Source organism: Pseudophryne corroboree, chromosome 2 (assembly GCF_028390025.1).
Source record: "Pseudophryne corroboree isolate aPseCor3 chromosome 2, aPseCor3.hap2, whole genome shotgun sequence".
NCBI classification, from domain to species: Eukaryota; Metazoa; Chordata; class Amphibia; order Anura; family Myobatrachidae; genus Pseudophryne; species Pseudophryne corroboree.
The window spans coordinates 41266783-41287910 of record NC_086445.1 but is presented as its reverse complement, the minus strand read 5'-3'; the positions used below and the strand labels follow the sequence as shown (position 1 = coordinate 41287910).

General features: G+C 50.0%; 1 protein-coding gene across 3 annotated transcripts in view; it reads right to left on the bottom strand.

Annotated features, from left to right (window-relative positions):
* FCHSD2 (FCH and double SH3 domains 2) overlaps positions 1–21128 on the bottom strand; it is a 184717-nt gene that overhangs the window by 99436 nt on the left and 64153 nt on the right. For all 3 annotated transcript variants that reach the window (XM_063951220.1, XM_063951222.1, XM_063951221.1), the window contains exon 4: positions 6750–6826. In XM_063951220.1, the coding sequence (XP_063807290.1) occupies positions 6750–6826 (77 nt within the window). The remainder of the gene's footprint in view (positions 1–6749; positions 6827–21128) is intronic.

Below are 21128 nucleotides of genomic sequence, written 5' to 3'. Positions count from 1 at the left end.
CGATGCGCTGTCTGAGGTCACACGCGCACAGCCAATCAGGTGAGCGCCACGGAAGTAGCGCTTCCTGATTGGCTGAAGGGACCTCAGTGACAGGAGTCACGTGGGGTCCCGGCACATTCGGGGAAAGGGGTCTGATGTGTAAACATGGGACCCCTTTCAGTTCGCTGGTCCGGGTGTTCGTTTTCTTTTTTTAACAAGTACGTGGATTATCTCCCGGACACTGGATTGAGGCGAGTCTAATTTTTTTCACAGGTACCCCGGATCGTCGGAGACTGTGGCAGTCGGTGGGTCAACATAGGTAAGTATGTGTGTGTCGGCAGTTGTGTAATAAAGTTTTACTATCAAGGTGCGTGTCTCCTGTTTTTATTTGGATATTTTTTTTCCAGTAGAACTACAGGTACCAGCGGGCCCGTTTTTCTCCCGCATGCTGGTACTTGTGGTTCTCCAAGTACCAGCTTGCGGGGACTTGTAGTACTACAGGAAAAAACAATATTCTTTACATTTTCTCAAGGCTATCAGCCTCCCATCCGCAGCCCTTGGATGGGGGGGACAGCCTCGGGCTTCACCCCTGGCCCTTGGGTGGCTGGGGGGGGGACCCCCTTGATTGAAGGGGTCCCCACTCCCCCAGGGTACCCCGGCCAAGTGTGACTAGTTGGATATTTAATGCCACGGCCGCAAGGCACTGTATAAAAGTGACCCCCGGCTGTGGCATTATCTGTCCAGCTAGTGGAGCCCGATGCTGGTGTATAAAATACGGGGGACCCCTACTCTTTCTGTCCCCCGTATTTTTTGCACCAGGCGCAGAGCCCGGTGCTGGTTTTAAAAATACGGGGGATCCCTGTCAATTTTCCCCCCGCAGTTTTAGAACCAGGACCAGCTCGAAGAGCCCGAGGCTGGTTATGCTTTGGAGGGGGGACCCCACGCCATTTTTTGGGGGGGTTTTCACGTTTTTAAAATCGCGGCAAAATTCGGCAAATCGGCCGTTTTTCACCCGCGGGACTGTAGAATCCGTTTTCCATTGAATATGGTGAATTTCGGCAACCACTTGCCGAAATTGGACGGTCGAATTGTGTCGAAATAAAAAAAACGTCGATAATTTGCCGCGATTAGCCGCTAATTGCATATACCCCATAAAGTGCAGCTCCTCTTTGTGTTCTCCAGCACTAAGCAAATACACAATAAACAGGTTCAAAAGCCAAGTGTCATGTTTACTAACAGCGGGATGAGTGAGTCTGCTACCTGCCCCTCCCTCACTGTCACCTACCCCTCTGTCACTGTCACCTGCAGCCGGGTGAGGGATATGGGGGGACACATACTGGGGGTGGGTGAGGCATATGGGGACACACATACTGGGGGGTGGGTGAAGGATATGAAGACACACATAGTGGGGGGTGGGTGAAGGATATGGGGACACACATAGTGGGGGGTGGGTGAAGGATATGGGGACACATAGTGGGGGGTGGGTGAGGGATATGGGGACACACATAGTGGGGGGTGGGTGAAGGATATGGGGACACACATAGTGGGGGGTGGGTGAGAGATATGGGGACACACATAGTGGGGGGTGGGTGAAGGATATGGGGACACAGTGGGGGGTGGGTGAGAGATATGGGGACACACATAGTGGGGATGGGTGAGGGATGTAGGGACACATAGTGGGGGGTGGGTGAGGGATATGGGGACACACATACTGGGGGGGGGGTGAGAGATATGGGGACACATAGTGGGGGGTGGGTGAGAGATATGGAGACACACATACTAGGGGGGGGGGTGAGGGATATGGGGACACATAGTGGGGATGGGTGAGGGATGTAGGGACACATAGTGGGGGGTGGGTGAGGGATATGGGGACACACATACTGGGGGGGTGGGTGAGGGATATGGGGACACACATACTGGGGGGGGGTGAGGGATATGGGGACACACATAGTGGGGGGTGGGTGAGGGATATGGGGACACACACAGTGGGGCCAGGTGAGGGATATGAGGACGCACATACTGGGAGGTGGGTGAGAGATATGGGGACACACATACTGGGGGGTGGGTGAGGGATATGAGGACGCACATACTGGGGGGTGGGTGAGAGATATGGGGACACACATAGTGGGGCCGGGTGAGTGATATGGGGGTATACATACAGGGGGTGGGTGAGGGACATGGGGACACACATAGTGGGGCCGGGTGAGGGATATGGGGACACACATAGTGGGGCCGGGTGGGGGATACGGGGACACACATAGTGGGGCCGGGTGGGGGATACGGGGACACACATAGTGGGGCCGGGTGGGGGATATGGGGACACACATCCTGGGGGGTGGGGATATGGGGACACATATTGTGGGGCCGGGTGAGGGATATGGGGACACACATAGTGGGGCCGGGTGAGGGATACGGATACACACATAGTGGGGCCGGGTGAGGGATATGGGGACACACATAGTGGGGCCGGGTGAGGGATACGGATACACACATCCTGGGGGGGGTGAGGGATATGGTGACACACATAGTGGGGCCGGGTGAGGGATACGGGGACACACATAGTGGGGCCGGGTGAGGGATATGGGGACACACACAGTGGTGGGTGGGTGAGGGACATGGGGACACACACATAGTGGGGCCGGGTGAGGGATATGGGGACACACATAGTGGGGCCTGGTGAGGGATACGGGGACACACATAGTGGGGCCGGGTGAGGAATACGGGGACACACATAGTGGGGCCGGGTGAGGAATACGGGGACACACATAGTGGGGCCGGGTGAGGGATACGGGGACACACATAGTGGGGCCGGGTGAGGGATACGGGGACACACATAGTGGGGCCGGGTGAGGGATATGGGGACACACATAGTGGGGCCGGGTGAGGGATATGGGGACACACATAGTGGGGCCGGGTGAGGGATATGGGGACACACATAGTGGGGCCGGGTGAGGAATACGGGGACACACATAGTGGGGCCGGGTGAGGGATACGGGGACACACATAGTGGGGCCGGGTGAGGGATATGGGGACACACATAGTGGGGCCGGGTGAGGGATATGGGGACACACATAGTGGGGCTGGGTGAGGGATATGGGGACACACATAGTGGGGCCGGGTGAGGGATACGGGGACACACATAGTGGGGCCTGGTGAGGGATATGGGGACACACATAGTGGGGCCTGGTGAGGGATATGGGGACACACATAGTGGGGCCTGGTGAGGGATACGGGGACACACATAGTGGGGCCTGGTGAGGGATATGGGGACACACATAGTGGGGCCTGGTGAGGGATATGGGGACACACATAGTGGGGCCGGGTGAGGAATATGGGGACACACATAGTGGGGCCGGGTGAGGGATATGGGGACACACATAGTGGGGCCTGGTGAGGGATATGGGGACACACATAGTGGGGCCTGGTGAGGGATATGGGGACACACATAGTGGGGCCGGGTGAGGAATATGGGGACACACATAGTGGGGCCTGGTGAGGGATATGGGGACACACATAGTGGGGTCTGGTGAGGGATATGGGGACACACATAGTGGGGCCTGGTGAGGGATACGGGGACACACATAGTGGGGCCTGGTGAGGGATATGGGGACACACATAGTGAGGCTGGGTGAGGGATATGGGGACACACATAGTGGGGCCGGGTGAGGGATACGGGGACACACATAGTGGGGCCTGGTGAGGGATATGGGGACACACATAGTGGGGCCGGGTGAGGGATACGGGGACACACATAGTGGGGCCTGGTGAGGGATATGGGGACACACATAGTGGGGCCTGGTGAGGGATATGGGGACACACATAGTGGGGCCTGGTGAGGGATACGGGGACACACATAGTGGGGCCTGGTGAGGGATATGGGGACACACATAGTGGGGCCTGGTGAGGGATATGGGGACACACATCCTGGGGGGTGAGGGATATGGGGACACACATAGTGGGGCCTGGTGAGGGATATGGGGACACACATAGTGGGGCCTGGTGAGGGATATGGGGACACATATTGTGGGGCCTGGAGAGGGATATGGGGACACACTTAGTGGGGCCTGGTGAGGGATATGGGGACACACATAGTGGGGCCTGGTGAGGGATATGGGGACACACATAGTGGGGCCGGGTGAGGGATATGGGGACACACATAGTGGGGCCGGGTGAGGGATATGGGGACACACATAGTGGGGCCTGGTGAGGGATATGGGGACACACAGTGGGGCCGGGTGAGGGATATGGGGACACACACAGTGGGGCCGGGTGAGGGATATGGGGACACACATAGTGAGGCCGGGTGAGGGATATGGGGACATACATACTGGGGGGGGGGGGGGGGAATATGGTGACACATATTGTGGGGCCTGGTGGGGGATATGGGGACACACATCCTGGGGGGTGGGGATATGGTGACACATATTGTGGGGCCTGGTGAGGGATATGGGGACACACATCCTGGGGGGTGGGGATATGGTGACACATATTGTGGGGCCTGGTGAGGGATATGGGGACCCACATCCTGGGGGGTGGGGATATGGTGACACATATTGTGGGGCCTGGTGGGGGATATGGGGACACACATCCTGGGGGGTGGGGATATGGTGACACATATTGTGGGGCCTGGTGAGGGATATGGGGACACACATAGTGGGGCCGGGTGAGGGATATGGGGACACACATCCTGGGGGGTGGGGATATGGTGACACATATTGTGGGGCCTGGTGGGGGATATGGGGACACACATCCTGGGGGGTGGGGATATGGTGACATATTGTGGGGCCTGGTGAGGGATATGGGGACACACATCCTGGGGGGTGGGGATATGGTGACACATATTGTGGGGCCTGGTGGGGGATATGGGGACACACATCCTGGGGGGTGGGGATATGGTGATACATAATGTGGGGCCTGGTGGGGGATATGGGGACACACATCCTGGGGGGTGGGGATATGGTGACACATATTGTGGGGCCTGGTGAGGGATATGGGGACACACATCCTGGGGGGTGGGGATATGGGGACACATATTGTGGGGCCTGGTGGGGGATATGGGGACACACATCCTGGGGGGTGGGGGATATGGGGACACACATCCTGGGGGGTGGGGGTATGGTGACACATATTGTGGGGCCTGGTGAGGGATATGGGGACACACATAGTGGGGCCGGGTGAGGGATATGGGGACACATCCTGGGGGGTGGGGATATGGTGACACATATTGTGGGGCCTGGTGAGGGATATGGGGACACACATCCTGGGGGGTGGGGATATGGTGACACATATTGTGGGGCCTGGTGAGGGATATGGGGACACACATCCTGGGGGGTGGGGATATGGTGACACATATTGTGGGGCCTGGTGGGGGATATGGGGACACACATCCTGGGGGGTGGGGATATGGTGACACATATTGTGGGGCCTGGTGAGGGATATGGTGACACATATTGTGGGGCCTGGTGAGGGATATGGGGACACATATTGTGGGGCCTGGTGAGGGATATGGGGACACACATAGTGGGGCCGGGTGAGGGATATGGGGACACACATCCTGGGGGGGTGGGGATATGGTGACACATATTGTGGGGCCTGGTGAGGGATATGGGGACACACATCCTGGGGGGTGGGGATATGGTGACACATATTGTGGGGCCTGGTGGGGGATATGGGGACACACATCCTGGGGGGTGGGGATATGGTGACACATATTGTGGGGCCTGGTGAGGGATATGGGGACACACATCCTGGGGGGGTGGGGATATGGGGACACATATTGTGGGGCCTGGTGGGGGATATGGGGACACACATACACAGGCTTTAGCTACAGTGATAAGATGCTGGGGCAGCGCAGCATTGCTCATCTCAGATTGTGACTTAGTTGCACCCGGTGGAGGAGGAGCTGACGCAGCAGATCACAGCTGCAGATCCTGAATAAACGTGCTTCCATCGGCTCCACCATGTTTTCTGTTGAATGCGTTGAGGAGAAAGAGCAGAACCGAAAGAGAGGGGAAGGCAGCAGTGTACACTGCTAGAGCCCGCCCTCACTCTCGGACAGCACTTGCGGCTCCCCGTTCTGCCCCCCGGCCCACACGTACTTGCTGGTGATCACTGATCACAGCCCCTATGTGGTGATCGGGGGTACGTCCTCCTCTTCCCGCGTGCGCTGCGCAGCGGCGCCCTCCCGGTACCCATATGGCCCGCTGCGGCTAAGCACATTCTGGGGCCGGCTCTGGCGCTGCCCGCACCATTAGCAGCACACAGCGTGCCGCTCTGCAGCTGGTGGTGGCGGCGGCGGCATGCACAGGCAGAGGAGGTTATATGGCGCCTCTCCCATATTTGGGGGGAGCGAGCTGCCCCCTTGCCCCCCCCATTCCGACGCCCCTGGTTGGAGGGTATGCTGATCCTTGTTTTGCAATGCTGGAGGACCTTGGGGTTAGCGCTCAATTAAGACATGCATGAAATGTGTGACACAAAGTAGTACTATTATCATGTAGCGTAGGACCCTCAGAGCAGAGATGCCTTGTTGTGGCTGGTGACTTACCATATGCTTGCAAATGTATGTACATGAGATATCTGCATTGCAATTATCATGTAGGATGTAAATCACATTTGCTGCCGCATTAAAGTTTTCTGGAGGAATATATATATATTTTTTTTTACACAGATGTGTCAGGCAAAGTGCGGCATCAGACAACGCGTTACCTCAGACCGAACATGCGACCGGCGCAAACCACATCTCGGCAGGAAACAAGAAACATAAGCGTTACCTGTACTCGCTCCTCTCCTCCGCTTTCACTACAGGCCACTCTTTCTTCAGGTAATGGCTGGCTAATTTCTGAATTGTCTGGGGAAAGACAAGCACAGCTTTTAGAAAACAGAAACAAAATTCCCCAAATATCTGTGCTAACGTCATCCTTAACGGGGGCATAGACATCAAATAGGTTTATGGCACGCATTTCACCAAGACGCGAGACACAATTATCGATTTACTTCAAAACAAAACTTCTCATCTGCATTGTGTGTTCTGATACATGGAGATATGACCAATAGTAGTTCTTTCTGTAGAGTTTCTCCAGCAGTCTCACAGAACCCGTATTATCACCGATATGCACACTGCATGCATAAGTAGTCAGATGAGCATTACATGGATAAAAAAGGAAACATCTTCTGTATACAGCAGCATGGTTATACAGAGGTTAGTGCCTCCCAGCACTGCGGTCACCGGTTCCTGAGCAAAGTCTGCTATGTGTGGAGTTTATGTGTTTTCCCGTTTGGGTCAACTATGGATGCTCCGGTTTACTCCAAAACCAAACAGACAGGCTAATTGGCTGCTGACTGGTAATGGACTCTGGGTGCGTGTGCGCATGTGTGTTTAGGAAATTTAGATTGTAAGCTCCAGTGGTGCAGGGACTAATGTGGATGGACAATTATTCTCTGTACAGCGTGGCATAATTTGTGGTGCGATATTTATTCATGATAATAATAATATACACCGACAACCTTAAATCACAGAATTGTTCTGCATGCCTGGATAGGGATCAAAAGTGCTTGAAGCCAGTTACTTTCGGGCCTGGCAAATGTCCTTGACGTAGGAATGGGTTACAGTACAGAGTCTGCACGTAGCACACAAGATGAAGTAGCCAAAAAATACCAAGGGGAAAAACGTCAGAAAAAGATTTCAGTGGCCGGCGCTGGGAGAACTGGCTGAGCGAGCGGCAAATTCTTCCCGCGTCACCTTTTGTTGATGTTTAGAAGCGACTGGTTACAGCGAGAATGGCTCCTGTTACCGTCACAGGGGTCACATTACTCTGTGTGCTTAAGGACTTATCAAGCAATTTATTAGTCCTTTTAAGAAAAAAAAAAAACCCATAAGCAAACAAGAACTAGATATGAATGGTGACTGTCAGATCTCTTTTCTATATATAGACTGGAACACACATAACCCTTAATGTCGCAGAGCGGACGTTAGGTTACACACAGCGCTCCAATCACAAGGCACAGATATATCGCGCCAATCAATGTCATTAATATCTACTTGCATAAAATACACCCAAAAAAAAAAAAAAAGCTACAGTGTGTAGGATGGGGAATGTAACAACGGGTGCAACACTGTAGTAGAAAAATAAGTTGCGTTATTTGGGTTTGACAGTCTTTCACTTGCAAACGCCTCAGTGCAGAGAGGTGGAGAGTGCACTGCACCAAATATCCAACCTCCCACCACCCCTTGGTTTAATAGAAAACGCTGTCATTTATATCCCGGAATATTGCTGGGTTTAGCCTCCTCTATGGGTTAAATGGATCACGAAGAGAAGGGAACGAGGGGACTGTCTCTATGAAACGGCCTACGTCGGCACTGCTCGGCGTGCACCAGGAAACGCATCCCCATTAACAGGTGACGACAAGAATAGAGGAGAAGGGCCGAGCTGTGCGCAGGACCTAACGGGATGGAAAGATCAGCTGTCCAGCCTGAAAGCTCAGCTGAGTCAGCAGTTTCCGGACAGTCACGCCAGGCCAGCCACCTACGGGAATAACTCACCCGGGACAGGACACAGCCAGCTGAAGTACAATACCCAGCGGGAGCAGTCGTATCAGCCCAATATTCTGTCACTAGAGCAAGAAGAATAAGCTAGCAAAATGGCCGACTTCACCGGGTTCAGACATGAGGGACAATGTACAAATGTGTCCCTCATACATCATGGCTGCAGTCGCGCCAAACGGCCCCTCTCGGTGCACCAGGCTTTGTGAGACTCAGCTAGCGCCCGGGCAAGGGTCACGTATCAAATGAATCAAGCACAGTCTCCTCGTGCGTCCTAGTGGCATTGCGTTGAATTTCCAGCAAAAACAGATGTCCAACGCTAGCACAGTCTCACGGTTCCTGATGGCTTACTCGAGCCTGGCATCTTGCGCTGCATGGCGTATTGAGGCTGGATGTATAAGGACATATCTATATAGGGCAATTTCAGCTCCCCCCTTCAAAGTTATGGTGTGTGAGACTTGTGTGTGGGGGGGTTGTTTGTGGTGGGGGGGTGTGTGTGTGTGTGTGTGTGTGTGTGTGTGTGTGTGCTTAGTGCACTCATACAGCATAATCCTAACTATATTTCACACCGTGCCCAGGCTTGGTGTTAACCTGGGACTGACCCGGGTAAGCTGCAGTATGAAAGGTGCCACCTGGGTTACATTTAGGAGCTGCTGATTGGCTATCAGGGTCTGAAGCAGACCACTGGTAACTTGCCGGCAGCTCAAGGCGGCAGACACGGGTCAAGGGAGAAGGGGTGTAACCCGGCTTGAAACCTGGATCAGACTCGGAATTTCTGAGGGAAAGCAGTATAAAATTGACAGTATACAAAACATGGCCTAAAACCTATTTTGTGGCCTAGTTATTGCGCTTTTTCGGCCTCGTACATCACACGGGATTGAGCTGTTCAGTAAACATGACCTCTCCCCCAAATCTTTATATGGATATTGGCTGGGTTCCCCACAATGCCTGGCTTCAATCCAGTAACACGGACAGGTAATAGAACAATAGTTCATATAGAGCTACCTCATGGTATGCAATGTCCCCAGAGGGGGGAATCGGGATTCCACACAAGTATACATTATAACATGGATCTATAACGGACAAATGATTAGCGTCCCCTGCAAATATACACCCAGCTTTATCGAAGGATGGGAGTGTAATTCAAGCTTTTGCGTTCTTCTCCAAACCACCACAACAAAGTTTACTTCAGAATGTCGTACTAGTGTCCCCACATCTAGCCCCGCAATCTGCCCCCTCACCCCAAAACTCCTACTCCCACTGGTTTGTGTGGGGGATGAAAAGGGGCACTGGAAAAAAAGAAAAGAAAAGACCTAAACGCTCCTGGAAATGAAGGAGTTAAATGTATGCCAGGTAAATATAACACACACTGTAATTGGCAAAGGCACAAAGAGCAGAATCATCTCTCCTGTAAATATTTGCTAACATGGTGCAATTAGCACCGGCTGCTAGACAGTCGCCTTCCGGAACTATCTTGTACATAAGCTGTAACATGAATACTCAATTGGTTGGCCATGAGTCACCCCCATCATATATACCACGTTATTACCATATAAGTTATCCACGGAGGCACCAGGTGCAACACCTGTACCCTAGTGTGGCGCAGAACCAATATTCATACCATTACAGCTAAGAGGGTGGCCGGTCATTGCGTCGCTGGGCTGGGGATGTCCCCACTTACGACCCAACAGCTCAAACTGATTGGACGGCGAATTTTTGTGATTTCCCAACCTTACAGAGTACGTAGCTCTGTGTAAGGCGGTCAGACGTACATGACATTAGGCGCAACATTGGCTTGTGTAGGTGACTGCTGCACTCTAAGTAAGACTCACAGGGTCCTTATTGAAGGAAAATCCATGTTTAAGAGCGTCAGCTCTGAAGTCCCGCAGGCAAAGTGTATCCCGGTCACCGTCTCACAATCTCAGACACAACTCTCAATAATTAATGGCTTTGCGTCTTCACGGGCAAATTAAAGATGACACATTCCAGACAAACTTAATTGTGCGAGGCAGACATATGCAAATGAGCAGTTCTCATTTCCCCTCCGCACGTCCCCTCCCCTAATTAATATTCATGAGGCTGGAACAACAAAGGCCCATTAGTAGTCTGTGGAATCTCCAGACACAGGGCACACTGGTGCCAGTAGTGCAGCCACAGACTGGGAGAGCGTCCAGCTCAGGGACGCAGACCACTGTGCACGGAGCGGAGGTGGCTCGTTGCAGGTGTTTACCTCAATGACATCTGGGATATTAACAGCCTCAGAATACAGCAGCCATTATATTATATATACTATTATCAAGATTATATAATGACAGTCTCTCCTCTCACTGTGACCTCGCACAGTGGTCAGGTCATACCTGTCCATTATCTCTCATGCCATTTACTCCAGGGTACTCTCGCTGGTAAAGTGATTAGCAAATTAGTCATTCACTTAATTTAAAAGCACAATTCCAATGGAGGAATCAATATTTATCTAGCACAAACTTTCTCTGCAGCGCTTGACAACTGGGAATGTGGTGATAAAATCAGACAGCGCGGGTTCGGAGGGCCCTGCTCACAATCTAAAGAGAAATGAGCGTTTGATGCACAAGACTGAGTGCACTTATTGCATACTGGAGAAGGCGGGGATTGATGGGAACAAAGACTGTCTAGGGACATAGGTAAAAATTCTTGGTGCCAAATGTATGCACCGGTACAATGACACTTCGATGGTGAGAGCGCCAATCAATGGTCACTACAGCCTCACGTGGGAATAGCATGAAACATCTGTGGTCTGCTGAATAAGACGCCAGGCCTCTCCCAGCAACATCCATCGGTTTCATAGGAAGATTGGTGGGAGGAGGAGGAGAACCACAGACAGAAACGCAGACGTTGTCTCAACAGCAGAGGTTCACTCCTCCCCGGACAGGTGGCACCCAGCGTCCGCCCACCATGCTCTGAAACTCCATTATGCCAAGTCCTGGCATTTCCTGCCAGTTTCCTGAGAACTGCTCCAATTGTCTCACTGCCGACAGGAGGAAGCGAGGAAAACATATTAATAAATAAATGACACAAATACATAGAATCCCAGACTATCACAGGGAGTGAGGGGCAGAGAGCAGTATTCTCACATTGGGAATAACACAGAACATCTCTGAAATATTGTGACGGAAGATACGAAATCCCACATTGCAAACCTCAGTACTGGGACTTTGTAATCAGATTAATACATCACTGTGCCAGGACCTGCAGGGAGGTAGACTAGAAGATTGCAAACAATGTTAGGTTTTTGCAGCAGTCGTGGCGCAGGGCAGCGTCTCCACTGATCCTGACGCAGGGCAGCGTCTCCACTGAACCCGACGCAGGGCAGCGTCTCCACTGAACCCGACGCAGGGCAGCGTCTCCACTGAACCCGACGCAGGGCAGCGTCTCCACTGAACCCGACGCAGGGCAGCGTCTCCACTGAACCCGACGCAGGGCAGCGTCTCCACTGAACCCGACGCAGGGCAGCGTCTCCACTGAACCCGACGCAGGGCAGCGTCTCCACTGAACCCGACGCAGGGCAGCGTCTCCACTGAACCCGACGCAGGGCAGCGTCTCCACTGAACCCGACGCAGGGCAGCGTCTCCACTGAACCCGACGCAGGGCAGCGTCTCCACTGAACCCGACGCAGGGCAGCGTCTCCACTGAACCCGACGCAGGGCAGCGTCTCCACTGAACCCGACGCAGGGCAGCGTCTCCACTGAACCCGACGCAGGGCAGCGTCTCCACTGATCCTGACGCAGGGCAGCGTCTCCACTGAACCTGACGCAGGGCAGCGTCTCCACTGAACCTGACTCAGGGCAGCGTCTCCACTGACCCTGACGCAGGGCAGCGTCTCCACTGATCCTGACGCAGGGCAGCGTCTCCACTGATCCTGACGCAGGGCTGCGTCTCCACTGAACCTGACGCAGGGCAGCGTCTCCACTGATCCTGACGCAGGGCAGCGTCTCCACTGATCCTGACGCAGGGCAGCGTCTCCACTGAACCTGACGCAGGGCAGCGTCTCCACTGATCCTGACGCAGGGCAGCGTCTCCACTGATCCTGACGCAGGGCAGCGTCTCCACTGATCCTGACGCAGGGCAGCGTCTCCACTGATCCTGACGCAGGGCAGCGTCTCCACTGATCCTGACGCAGGGCAGCGTCTCCACTGAACCTGACGCAGGGCAGCGTCTCCACTGAACCTGACGCAGGGCAGCGTCTCCACTGATCCTGACGCAGGGCAGCGTCTCCACTGATCCTGACGCAGGGCAGCGTCTCCACTGATCCTGACGCAGGGCAGCGTCTCCACTGATCCTGACGCAGGGCAGCGTCTCCACTGATCCTGACGCAGGGCAGCATCTCCACTGAACCTGACGCAGGGCAGCGTCTCCACTGAACCTGACGCAGGGCAGCGTCTCCACTGATCCTGACGCAGGGCAGCGTCTCCACTGATCCTGACGCAGGGCAGCGTCTCCACTGAACCTGACGCAGGGCAGCGTCTCCACTGAACCTGACGCAGGGCAGCGTCTCCACCGATCCTGACGCAGGGCAGCGTCTCCACTGATCCTGACGCAGGGCAGCGTCTCCACTGATCAAGACGCAGGGCAGCGTCTCCACTGATCCTGACGCAGGGCAGCGTCTTCACTGAATCCAACGCGGGGCCGCGTCTCCACTGAATCTGACAAAGGGGAAAAAAGCTGAAACTTCTTTCAGTTTCGTAGCTGCTCTTCCTGCCCTAACATCGGCAAACAAAACTACATCTATCCAGTACAGTGCTTATGTATTCTACATTTAATCCCCTCCAGCAGTGATGGGGGTTAATTCTAAGCTGCTTCACACTGCAACACTAAATGACCCATACAAAAGGGAAAATAAACAACAACTCATCATCCCCCCCCCCCCCCCCCCCACCCCGGGATACAGAAGCGATCCGGGTTAATTCCCAGACATAAGCCATGCAATGCATTAATTGATGCAATCTTGCTAAAAGGAAAAACAATGGTTTCATTAAAATTAATTATATCCATATTATCGATTATTATAACACCTTGCGTCACGGGAGAAATTCACTGTCACATGTCAGGTCGCCCGGCAACAGGAGTGGGAGCGACGCCTGCTCTCTAATTTACCTTTGTACCTCCTGCGGGGAATGTAATTACAGACTAGCAATGAAAAAGCTTTTAGTTGTGACATGTAAACTATTTCCCTTCTAACACAACACAGGTGGTAAAGGCTCACCGGGCCCACTCCGCTCAGGTTAGACTGTATGCTACAGAAACAAGGCGATGACCTTAAGATTCTGCCGTCAAGGGTTCAAAGCCAAGTTCGGTCGCACACATGGACCACAAAATATCCATTTTGGGCTATGTTACTGCTGGGATAAGTGGGGCTGTTAGTCCAGTGGGGAGATGACTGCATGTACATAGTAATAATTACCTGATTTGTTTATATTACAGTCATTTTAGACCAGAGGGTGTGATATTGGGCAAAATGCCCGTACCGGCTGCAGCAAACAGGCAGCGTCAGATAAAAAAACCCACACACATACATGTACCCTATTCAAAGAGGAAAGGAAATAAAAGTATCTATAAAATGTGATTTGCAGACTGTATGGACTGGTCTTTCCAGAAACGTTGCTGAGAAATCCAATCCCATGTTTCACACCGCACACTGCCTCAAGTCAGAGAAAGGCCATCCCGCACACCAATAGAACACCAATTTATTTTTAGCACCACTGCACTTATCATTGAAAGCGACTGTGACATTATGAATAGAGGGCACCACTAAGGACGGAATTCAGTGGCACATCGCGCAGAACAGAATTTCCCCGCTAAGTGTTGTTGATTCCACTTTCAAAAAATATTTATCCTTCCTAAGGCCGAGATTTAACGAGCCTTAAATTGCACAGTAATAAGCGGCCAACCAATCAGCTCCCAACTGTCATTTTTCAAACACAGCCTGTAACATGACAGTTGGGAGCTGATTATCCGGTACTTTATTACTGTGCAATCACAGTCCACTCTCCAAAGCTTGATAAATCTGGGCCTAAGACTTTATATGTTATCCATGGCAATTAGTAATTAACGTCATTGGGTCAGAATAGGTAAATGGAGGGTTAAATATTTAAAGTCCGCTCTAAATGAAGCTCTAAAAGCCTGATAAGGGAACTGAAGGGCGTTACATATCCAAAAGCAAACACACTAACAACAGATTAAGATGGATCATAAGGCAGGTAAATCTATCCTGCAGGCCCCGTGCCAGCTCTCCTTAACCTCAAGTGCACTGGTCCCCCTGGCTCCTGCACCACGGATTAGATGGGAAGCCTGCCTGGAAGGAGCTGCCGTCTGCCAGACTGTACGTCGTGCCGCCACCAGGGTTACAGAATGGGGTGGCAACTATGGCGTTCTATTCTTGTAAACAAAAAAATTCTTGGACAGAGTAACGTCAATGAAGCATCGTTACGGGAACAATAAACGTTGGCAAGTAACCAAAAATTGTTTAGCGTGCAGGAGAACGTTGCACTTTATCCTGTCACACGGAAAACTCTATCTACTCGGTGTCTCATAAAAATGGTCATTTGGTTCTTTTAAAAGTTGCATCTGCTGAACGTGAGACAAGACGGTTCCCGGGCAGCACAAAATGCATGGAGGGAAAACTCAAAACCGCTGCATTTATTCATTGAAATATCCAGTATGACGCTTAAACAAATAAGACCGTAATCCGCCGATCTCTAGCGGTCGCTGACCGCGGTGAAACGGAGCGGGGACAATCGCTCTCGCTGTCTCGCAGGCAAGCAGCCAAACGCTTTTTATTTAATTACAAATACTACTGTTATTCATTTCTCTCTGTGTAATAACATTACCCCCATCTGGCAATTCATAGAGGAGAAAAAAAAAAACTCAATTAAATAAAAAACGTTTATATGGCTAAATGGAAATATGTTCGAAGCACGCCGCAAAGCTCAATCTGGTCTATTCATTTAAAGGGACATTATTCATTTTTCAACCCCGGGCATCGCAACCAATCAGCACTGACGTAACATTTATCATTTGCATACTATAAAAGTATACAGAGCAGCTGATTGGTTGCCATAGGTGACTTCTCCACTCTTATCACTGCTTAGTAAATGTGCCCCTTAGTGTAATGGGCTTGCATGGGCACAGCCAGCAGCAAAGGTTCCCTGGACACAGGGTGCATTATAAGTACGGAGTCTGCAGTGATACATACGGACAGTGCACCAGTCACCTATATAGACCTCAGCCGGCAAATTCCATGTATTGGACAGAACTGTCTGGGACATGAGATTCTCAGCATCCCAGTATGTAAGGCACACGTGTTACATGTAAGATGCCGTACACGTTACACAGATGTGGGATTCCTTCCCAAGCGCAGAGCTGGCAGTCTGGCGACACAACAACGTAGGAAAACTACAGCATCTGTGCGACATACGTCCTGCGTCCGTGAGCAAGGGGGGGGGGGGGGTCAGAGACCCGCTCAGACTTCAGGCCCACCTGCTAATGTGTCACCGGACGCTAGCGCCCTTCTCACCCCTGCGCTATTATTTCCTGGGACAATTATATTTATAATTATATTTCAATGAGAAAAAAAAAAGAGCAGTGGTCTCACTCTCTATTCTATACATGTTTCTTTCATTTACGGTCAAGTAACTAAAATTGTTACAGTGTATTCTTTTATCATTCATTTATAAATAATAAAAACAAATTCTATAGCTTGCAATTAAAAACGCAGTGTATTTTCTGGATTAATGGTAATAAAACTATAATTTTATATATATATATATATATATATATATACACACACATACATACATACACACATACAACATACACACACACAACTGATCGGGAGATATCCCAAGTTCATCCCGTTATTACGCACATGGTAAAATGGTAATGACAGATTTAAATACAGCCGAAGGCTATAACAACTGCTGTTTTCATTCCTTAATGGCTTCTACAAGGAAAGTGAAGCAACAATCGTCACCACGCCCCACTCACAAGTGAAATGACATGGTGCCAAATGATGTAATTTTATCCAATCAGTAGCTGCGCAGTGCTGTCTTTGTCACCCACAGGGAATCCTGCTCAGTCTGTCTCTTCCTTCATTTCCAGGCGGGGATAAGTGATGCGCCTGACAACGTTCGGTTCCCCCAAACCTCAATGCATGAAAAACTAATATTTATTGTACAAGAGCTTCGCTATACACTTACAGATACTGTAACCTCAGCTCCCAAACCACTGTGCCCCTAGCTTACGGGCAGGATAGAGAGATGAACCACAGAGCCATGGGAATGACAGTTGCATAAGGCAATGGCCGAGACGAGGAAGGAACAGGTGATAAAAATGCAGCGAGCGTATGGTCTTCCTCTGCCACCTGGGTCACTATTCCTAGTTGGGCTTACTTGCGAGGTATAGGGATTCTGCCTGTCACTGACTCCTCCTACTGCGTTGTAAGAGGTTAGGTTGCTGCCATCAGTAGAGGCTCCTGTACTTGGAACGGCTTACCTCCGGGTATGTGTGTGGTCACGCTGCTGCAGTACCTCTTGGACGGTGACCGCACTTGTCACTTATTATGGACCTGTTCCATTTTGGGAGCCAGCAGAAGGTGATCTCAGGGACAGTGGGCTGAACTCAAACAGTGTTGGGGTTTATCTGGCATTCACAGGATACAAGATGAAGCTTGGAAGCTAGTGAATGTTTATTAACTACAATAAAATGGCCTGAAGAAGGACTACATTCCCAAGGGAAGGCATTTGGAAAAGCACAGCATAGAGACGTTCATCTGATATATACTTCAATGGCCCCAGCAGCCATTTTATTCTATTCAGGCACACAACACAGCCAGCCCTGTACTCCAAGGGGTAATCCAGCCCTGGATTTTTAAAGTAGGACTATGACGCGGAAGAGTCTCTCTGCCTCACTTTAGACCCCGCCACAGGGGGGCGACCTTTCCTGCCTGTGCGAGAACAATAGAGCAATGGACAGCCACAGGGACAGTCAGGCAACGCTCCCTGGGAACATTAAACAAACCTCTTCATACAGGAGGAAGAGGACTCTCTAAATACCCAGTGGGTACAGCACTGATGGCAGAAGTCCCCTCAGATACTGGAGCAGCTTATCCCAAGAGAAGATAAACTAATACCCTAAAGAGCAATGACTTCAGATCTAATCGCTGGGACCAGTGCAGAGCTCGCAGCCTTGCTGAGGTCAGCACACAAATGTGCGGCCTATTATTAGATGGGACGTCTCTGGATTGCACAACGTTTTGGCATTTGGGTAGAGTTCTCATGCTGTACAGCCATCTACGTGACGGGGACGGAGCCTCGAATCCATCAAAGTGCAGCAAGGCCGGAGCAGCGGCCAAATCTGGCTTCTTGGGAATACAGAGTGCACTGTGCAGACGCTGAGGTAGTGGAGTGCAGGATCCAGGCCAGAGCTCCCTTCCTGGCCCTAGTAAGCGATGTGTGTCTGGTTATAAGACTGCAGGTAGCTCTGGGGACCGACCTCCGGACAGGGACACCAAGCCGGGGCGTACAGAATTCTCCGCTAGCAAAAGGGGAGCGCAGCTGGCATAGAGTCATGATCACTTGCTGGGTGTATGGTGGTAATGTCCAAGAGGCTGCAGAACCAGTATAAAAGGGTGATGGTGGTGGGCACCGGGGGACTCAGCCCATATATCAGATGTGATATGAGCAGGCTGTCTTACAGAATAGGTGCAGATCTGTGCTTCGTCCATTCATACAGAATACAAAACAGATACTGAGAATAACAGCCAGTATACAGGAAGAGAAGCAGTACTGTGTCATCCACTCATACAGAATACAAAACAGATACTGAGAATAACAGCCAGTATACAGGAAGAGAAGCAGTACTGTGTGTCATCCACTCATACAGAATACAAAACAGATACTGAGAATAACAGCCAGTATACAGGAAGAGAAGCAGTACTGTGTGTTATCCATTCATACAGAATACAAAACAGATACTGAGAATAACAGCCAGTATACAGGAAGAGAAGCAGTACTGTGTGTTATCCATTCATACAGAATACAAAACAGATACTGAGAATAACAGCCAGTATACAGGAAGAGAAGCAGTACTGTGTCATCCACTCATACAGAATACAAAACAGATACTGAGAATAACAGCCAGTATACAGGAAGAGAAGCAGTACTGTGTCATCCACTCATACAGAATACAAAACAGATACTGAGAATAACAGCCAGTATACAGGAAGAGAAGCAGTACTGTGTGTCATCCACTCATACAGAATACAAAACAGATACTGAGAATAACAGCCAGTATACAGGAAGAGAAGCAGTACTGTGTGTCATCCACTCATACAGAATACAAAACAGATACTGAGAATAACAGCCAGTATACAGGAAGAGAAGCAGTACTGTGTCATCCACTCATACAGAATACAAAACAGATACTGAGAATAACAGCCAGTATACAGGAAGAGAAGCAGTACTGTGTCATCCACTCATACAGAATACAAAACAGATACTGAGAATAACAGCCAGTATACAGGAAGAGAAGCAGTACTGTGTGTCATCCACTCATACAGAATACAAAACAGATACTGAGAATAACAGCCAGTATACAGGAAGAGAAGCAGTACTGTGTCATCCACTCATACAGAATACAAAACAGATACTGAGAATAGCAGCCAGTATACAGGAAGAGAAGCAGTACTGTGTCATCCACTCATACAGAATACAAAACAGATACAGAGAATAACAGCCAGTATACAGGAAGAGAAGCAGTACTGTGTCATCCACTCATACAGAATACAAAACAGATACAGAGAATAACAGCCAGTATACAGGAAGAGAAGCAGTACTGTGTCATCCACTCATACAGAATACAAAACAGATACAGAGAATAACAGCCAGTATACAGGAAGAGAAGCAGTACTGTGTGTCATCCACTCATACAGAATACAAAACAGATACTGAGAATAACAGCCAGTATACAGGAAGAGAAGCAGTACTGTGTGTCATCCACTCATACAGAATACAAAACAGATACTGAGAATAACAGCCAGTATACAGGAAGAGAAGCAGTACTGTGTGTCATCCACTGATACAGAATACAAAACAGATACTGAGAATAACAGCCAGTATACAGGAAGATAAGCAGTACTGTGTGTCATCCACTCATACAGAATACAAAACAGATACTGAGAATAACAGCCAGTATATAGGAAGAGAAGCAGTACTGTGTCATCCACTCATACAGAATACAAAACAGATACTGAGAATAACAGCCAGTATACAGGAAGAGAAGCAGTACTGTGTCATCCACTCATACAGAATACAAAACAGATACAGAGAATAACAGCCAGTATACAGGAAGAGAAGCAGTACTGTGTCATCCACTCATACATAATACAAAACAGATACAGAGAATAACAGCCAGTATACAGGAAGAGAAGCAGTACTGTGTGTCATCCACTCATACAGAATACAAAACAGATACTGAAAATAATAGCCAGTATACAGGAAGAGAAGCAGTACTGTGTGTCATCCACTCATACAGAATACAAAACAGATACTGAGAATAACAGCCAGTATACAGGAAGAGAAGCAGTACTGTGTGTTATCCATTCATACAGAATACAAAACAGATACTGAGAATAACAGCCAGTATGCAGGAAGAGAAGCAGTACTGTGTGTCATCCACTCATACAGAATACAAAACAGATACTGAGAATAGCAGCCAGTATATAGGAAGAGAAGCAGTACTGTGTCATACACTCATACAGAATACAAAACAGATACTGAGAATAACAGCCAGTATACAGAAAGAAGTAGTACTGTGTCTCATCCACTCATACAGAATACAAAACAGATACTGAGAATAACAGCCAGTATACAGGAAGAGAAGCAGTACTGTGTCATCCACTCATACAGAATACAAAACAGATACAGAGAATAACAGCCAGTATACAGGAAGAGAAGCAGTACTGTGTGTCATCCACTCATACAGAATACAAAACAGATACTGAGAATAACAGCCAGTATATAGGAAGAGAAGCAGTACTGTGTGTCATCCACTCATACAGAATACAAAACAGATACTGAGAATAACAGCCAGTATACAGGAAGAAGTAGTACTGTGTCTCATCCACTCATACAGAATACAAAACAGATACTGAGAACAACAGCCAGTATACAGGAAGAGAAGCAGTACTGTGTGTCATCCACTCATACACAAATACAAACAGATACTGAGAATAGCAGCCAGTATATAGGAAGAGAAGTAGTACTGTGTGTCATCCACTCACACAGAATACAAAACAGATACTGAGAATAACAGCCAGTATACAGGAAAAGAAGCAGTACTGTGTGTCATCCACTCATACAGAATACAAAACAGATACTGAGAATAACAGCCAGTATACAGGAAGAGAAGCAGTACTGTGTGTCATCCACTCATACAGAATACAAAACAGATACAGAGAATAACAGCCAGTATATAGGAAGAGAAGCAGTACTGTGTCATCCACTAATACAGAATACAAAACAGATACTGAGAATAGCAGCCAGTATACAGGAAGAGAATCTGTATCTGTTTTGTATTC